Source organism: Littorina saxatilis, linkage group LG2, assembly GCF_037325665.1.
Source record: "Littorina saxatilis isolate snail1 linkage group LG2, US_GU_Lsax_2.0, whole genome shotgun sequence".
NCBI classification, from domain to species: Eukaryota; Metazoa; Mollusca; class Gastropoda; order Littorinimorpha; family Littorinidae; genus Littorina; species Littorina saxatilis.
This window is the reverse complement of record NC_090246.1, coordinates 55,011,224-55,017,259: the sequence shown is the minus strand read 5'-3', so window position 1 is coordinate 55,017,259 and position 6,036 is coordinate 55,011,224. Positions and strand designations below refer to the sequence as shown.

Genomic DNA, 6,036 nt, shown 5'->3' with positions numbered 1-6,036 from the left:
TCACACTGATTTATACTAAATTGAACTTGCTGTATGAATACACAATCACCAAGTGCATCACACCTTCAATCATCATCATCAGTCATTGCAGAATTTGATAGCTGGTTAAAAAGAATTGAAACAAGAGGCGAAGCCTTCAAGGCTCATGTAAGAAATCGACAAACAGTAACACAAACTCACTCACTCACTCACTCCGTCACTCACTCCGTCACACACACACACAGTTAAAACTAACACATCATATTAACTCCATGTATTATTGTCAAAAACAGGCAAACAGATAAAATGACTGGTGAATGTGTTGTTGGTGCAGTTGTCCCTGAAGGAGATCTTGTGCAATCCACACACACACATGCACGCACACAAGACCACGCACACACACACACACTCCTTTAAACTGCATCAGCATAATTATCATGGCAAAGCATCTACAGTCATAAACCCAACCTAGAGCTAGCGTATCAAGATTTATTCTTGGAATTATCATACGACTAAGAGTTAATGGGCGTCACCATGGTCACACTCACACAGCTTTACATGAGGTTATTTTCCCTGGTCCTTGCACTCCAGTTACGCGTTGTCCTGCTGGCCACCAGCTCCGCGTGCTTGGGCAAGAACTGTCACCAAGAACTTGATACCATTGACCATCATCTCTCATTTACTGGCTGTGTGTAACTTAGGTATTAATGTCAATGACAGAAAAACCATGCACTTCCTACTGCAGTCCTGGAAAGCTTTTTAATCCTGCCCCACTCAATTATTGGAATGTTCTTGTGGTAGCACAACCTCTTCAAGCTGTTCTTCATCGGGCAACTGCGTTTGTCGTCTGCTTTTTCGTACAGTGCTACGGTCGCGTGAAAGTCAGATCTACCTGAACTATGCGTATAGATCCGTCTAGTGAAATGTAGCTGTGTGATGATTTGGCTACATCACTTTGCTGAATGTGCTTCCAGATGAAAGTTTATATTAAGCTTACTGTCAAACATTAAAAAAAAAAATAGGTAAGTTGTTTTAACTTGACCAAAACTAGCGACGAAAAAATGTTTCTCGAAGCACAACAAAACACTCTGCGGCATTTCCGGCATCATCGCAGTCAACTTAATTGTCATCGGTTCGATTTTTTTTTTTTGAGGAGGAATGAACATAAACATTTGTAGAAGTTTGTAATGTTGATCCCAAGACTATTTTCCATTACTTTAAATTGCTGTTCATTGTACTATCGCTGATAATTCATTGAACATTTTAGAAATTCAACTTGAAGTGGACATCAGTCAGCACAGCAAAGTTTGTTTACATTTTGCTCTAACTTTGACCCCGCGTTTCTCCAATCAGAGGCTTAGATCAACAGTGTCCCTTTTCGCAGAAATGGCCACACATATGATCATTGCCATTGGAGATTCTGTCCAAACAGATCGCCTTCGACCGCCATTAACTAAAAACCGAAACGCAGTAGGTCTGAAAACCACGTTCAACGTCCAAAATAAGGAGGAAAAAAAAGAGCCCAAAACACTGTTTAAGCCCCACAAATATTTGTCCTTATTTTTTATGAAGCTTAATTTGTGCCCCTTATTTTATGCTCCACAAATTGAAATACAGTTTGTGGCCCACAAAACCAAGCCCAAAAAAATGTGAGGCACACTTTGCAGTTTGTGGGCCACAAATTTGTGCCCTTATTTTGTTGGATTAATGACAACGAATGCCAAGGATATTCGGTGCTCGACGTACTATTGCCAGAGGATTACCGTTTGAGAAATTCTGGTTTGAAACGGCTATTGGTGGTTAATATGGACGAAAGACTTGGCGAACTTCCCCTGCATAAGCGCGAAGCAGAGCCCGAGGTGATCGACCACAGATCTACAGATCAGTCTGGATCAACTTTCTTACTGATACTGTACTACTGCGTCGATAGACATACTGTGTGCATAAAATGTCTTTCTGCATGGCACAACAGCTAGTAAGCAACTGTGGTGATCAGACTTAACCTCCCTGGCCTAGTATGGCCTGAGGCCACAGTAAGACCAGGATCAGCATACCCGGCCCTTCATGAGGAGTTTGTGGAACTCACATTCGACCTGGGACTGGAGCAGGTGGTTCACCAGCCAACACGCGGCGGCAACTTTTTGGACCTTGTTCTCACCAACGCCTCAGACCTCGTCCCTCGAGTCGAGGTCATGCCGAAACTGGCTGACCACGAGGTGGTGTACTTCGAGTTTCAGGCCAAGGCCACCAGATCCCCGAACATCGCCCGTCCTGTCCCCCTATATGCAAAAGCAGACTGGGACAGCATGAAGACCGACATGGCTGCCCTCATGGAGAAGATTGACAGCCTTGACCCTGCCTCCCCCGTTGATACCCTCTGGACGACCTTCAGAGATGGACTCCTGCAGTCAATCAAGCAGCACATACCACACAAGACTGCAAAACACAAGCAATCCTACCCCTGGATTACATATGACCTACGCAAACTTATCCGCATACGAGACAGAAGATACAGACGCATGAAGACGCATGGAACAGAGGCTCTGAAGAAAGAAGTAAGGGATCTTCAAAGAGAGGTGCAGAAGCAGCTACGTCGAGCTTACTGGAGATACGTGGGAAATCTTTTCACCCCAACGGACTCAGAACAAAGCACGCAACCCAGCATGAAGAGGTTCTGGACTTACATGAAGCAACTGAGGTCCTCCGCCTCTGGAGTCCCACCCTTAAAAGCAGAGGGCAAACTAGTGACTGAACCCAAGGCCAAAGCAGAGCTCCTGAACGCGCAATTCAACACAGCTTTCAGCAGCGGCAAGGAATATACGCAAGCCGAGTTTGAGGAGAAGTGTAAGATGGCCACCGACTCCAACTACCCACCAATGGACGACATCCTGATCACCCCCAACGGCGTCGAGAAACTCCTTGCGGACCTCAACCCCACAAAAGCGACGGGCCCGGATGGTATCTCACCAAGAGTGCTCAAAGAGCTTGCCCATGACATCGCTCCCATCCTGACTCCGATTTTCAAGCGCTCCCTTGACAGTGGCGAGGTACCCTCAGACTGGAAGCAGGCCATCGTCACACCCATCTTTAAGAAGGGAGAACACTACAACCCTGCGAATTATAGACCTGTATCCCTGACCTGTGTATCTGGCAAAGTCCTTGAGCACATACTCGTTAGTCACACCATGGACTTCTTGGAGCAACAGCTGATCCTCACCCCTCAACAGCATGGCTTCAGGAAACAACGCTCATGCGAGACCCAGCTGTTAGAGCTTATCAACGAGTTGGCAGCCAACCTGGATAGGAACGGCCAGACAGATGTCGTGGTGATGGACTTTGCCAAGGCATTCGACAAGGTGAACCATTCCCTACTAGTCCATAAGCTCCATCACTACGGCATCAGAAACTCCACCAACTCCTGGATTGCCAGTTTCCTACATGGACGGAGCCAAGCAGTCGTCGTGGAAGGGTCAAGGTCAACCAACATCCCGGTCAAGTCAGGCGTACCACAAGGATCAGTCCTCGGACCTTGTCTATTTCTGATCTACATCAATGACTTGGCTGCGCGGGTGTCCTCCACGACTCGACTCTTCGCCGAAGACACCATCGTCTACAGGCTCATCGCTGCCGCCAGCGATCATGCTGCCCTTCAGTCCGACCTACAACGACTAGAAGAGTGGGAGTCACAATGGGACATGACCTTCCACCCCGACAAATGCAGTGTGCTCACAGTCAGTAAGAAGAAGAAGACCTCCGCACACCAGTATACGCTGCACGGACACGCCCTCGAGAATGTCACCTCCGCGAAATACCTTGGAGTGACAGTGCAAGCAGATCTGAAGTGGGATATTCACATCGACACCATCGTGAAGAAGGCCAACCAGACCCTTGGATTCCTTCGCAGGAACCTCAAGATAGGAGCAGTCCACATCAAGGAACTGGCCTACAAGTCCCTAGTGCGACCTTTGCTGGAGTACGCATGCACAGCCTGGGACCCCTCCTCGCAGAAGAACATCGCCAAGATCGAAGCCGTACAGCGCAGGGCAGCACGCTACGTTCTCCACCGACATCGCAACACCTCAAGTGTCGGAGAGATGCTGCAGACCCTCCAGTGGCCCTCTCTTGAGCAACGCAGACGGACGTCCAGACTGTGTATGCTGTACAAGATTACCAACAATCTCGTCAAGGTCAACTGCGACGAGCTCCAACACCTCCCCAGCAGATCAAGAAGAAGCTCAAGAACAAACACCAGAGCCTTCAACAGGATCCCAAGCAAGACCGATACGAGACTGAACAGCTTCCTCCCCAAAACCATCAGGGAGTGGAATGAGCTACCAGAGGAGGTTGTCAGCGCGGCGACAGCAGCCGCCTTCACCTCCAGCGCATCCCACCACTGCCAGCACATGTAAACAAAACCCTGTACCCTGTCCTAGGCCACCAGTAAGTAGGGTCGATGAAGGCTAGGGCAGCACCGGCAGGGGTTTTACCCCTGCAACCGCTCCGGCCGCCGGCTTGGCCTAGCCCGAGACTTGAAAATGCTGTGTGGTCCTGCCCCCCCCCCCCCCCCCACCCCCCTTTTTTTCTTCCGCAACCCTCCAATGCGCCACTAATAGTCGGAACGTTGACCCTGGGCGTTAAATGGAAGAAGAAGAAGACGTGTGCTGACGTCAATGAAGCAGACTCGCAACGAAGTCAGTATGCTCAGTGTAGTGACGCTGACCGGACAGGCACTTGGAGCCTACTGCGAGTGTATTCAAGTGCTGGGTAAGTGTTGTTGGCCTTGTATGTTTTGTGGGATTAACTTGATGGCTGCGTTACTTGGTATCTTACACAATCAGTTTTCATAGTCAGTCATATAATGCATGGCACACAAAGTGACAAACACACACAGAGATTCATAATTCTCTACTGAAAATGTCTGCATGCAAAAGCTGTCTTTTTTGACAAAGTATGAGCTGCATGTAAATGTAAGTTTCAATCAGTAGGCCTATCTACAGGAGACCATGCCATGTTGGCTAGGCATCTATATCTATATACGGCTTGTGTGTGTCTGTCTGTCTGTGTGTTCGCTATGCACGGCCAAAGTTCTCGATGGATCTGCTTCAAATTTGGTGGGCATTTTCAGGTAGACCCCGGACACAATCTGGTCGAAGAAAATTTTCAACACGTGCTCTCAGCGCGCAGCACTAAACCGATTTTGGTTTTTATGGTTTTTCTGTACATCCATTCCCAGTAACTCTTCCTTATCTTCTCCAGTGTTTTGTGCGTTTATCTCCCTTCCTTCGTGTGGCGTCAATCGCGTACGGTGCGCCACTCACCCGGCGTACGGTGCGCCACTCACCCGGCGAGGCCGGGTAATCATCTAGTCACTAGTGTTCAATATACCAGGTACCTGAGTGCGGAGTTTTATTTAATGTGTGTACACATGAGTTTGTGAATCCTCTTGTCAATGAAGGTTATCACTGCAATAAGATCAAATTCCATTCTTAGCCGGTATATATTTTATTTATATATATATATCAACAGCATGCGCTTACAAGCTCTCTGTAGGAATTCCTAGGAAAGATAAAGTTAATTGTTATTAGCAGGCTAAGGAAAATCAAGATGACACAAACGGAATTTGATTGTGTGTTGTTGTTTTTACCCAGAAAGGACAGTCTTGCAACCATGTGGCTGCCACACTTTGTGCTGCTTCACACTACATGACTGAAGGAATCGACACTGTGCCAGCAGACAAAACTTATACACACTACAAATGCAAACATGTGGAAGGGGCATGCTGCCAAGAAAACTGCACCAGCTGCTCTCGATGACATAAAAATTGTTAAGTAAGTTTGCATACAATACAATACAATACAATACAATAACTTTATTAATCTCTAAAAGAGAAATTGCATTGCTGAGCGTTTGCAATTTCTCTTTTAGAGATTAATAAAGTTATTGTATTGTATTGTATTGTATTGTATGCAAACTTACTTAACAATTTTTATGTCAAGTAAGTTTGCATAAATAATAATAATATAATAATTAATATTAAGGAAATTAGGGTTGCGTTAC

The 6,036-nt window shown here is 46.7% G+C and overlaps 1 protein-coding gene and 1 long non-coding RNA gene across 3 annotated transcripts in view; both read left to right on the top strand.

The window, feature by feature from the left end:
* The first annotated feature begins 3,674 nt into the window (after positions 1-3,674).
* On the top strand, positions 3,675-4,388 carry LOC138953482 (uncharacterized). Its single transcript, XM_070325326.1, has one exon. It carries the CDS (start codon positions 3,675-3,677, stop codon positions 4,386-4,388), a length of 714 nt encoding a protein of 237 aa, XP_070181427.1.
* Positions 4,389-4,536: 148 nt separating this feature from the next.
* Positions 4,537-6,036, top strand: part of LOC138959291 (uncharacterized) — a 13,678-nt gene continuing 12,178 nt past the window's right edge. The window contains exons 1-2 of one of the 2 annotated variants that reach the window (XR_011453682.1): positions 4,537-4,743; positions 5,628-5,807. This is a non-coding gene — a long non-coding RNA (uncharacterized lncRNA). Of the gene's footprint in view, positions 4,744-4,775; positions 5,808-6,036 lie in introns of those variants that run through there. The other variant, XR_011453681.1, reaches the window with a different exon arrangement.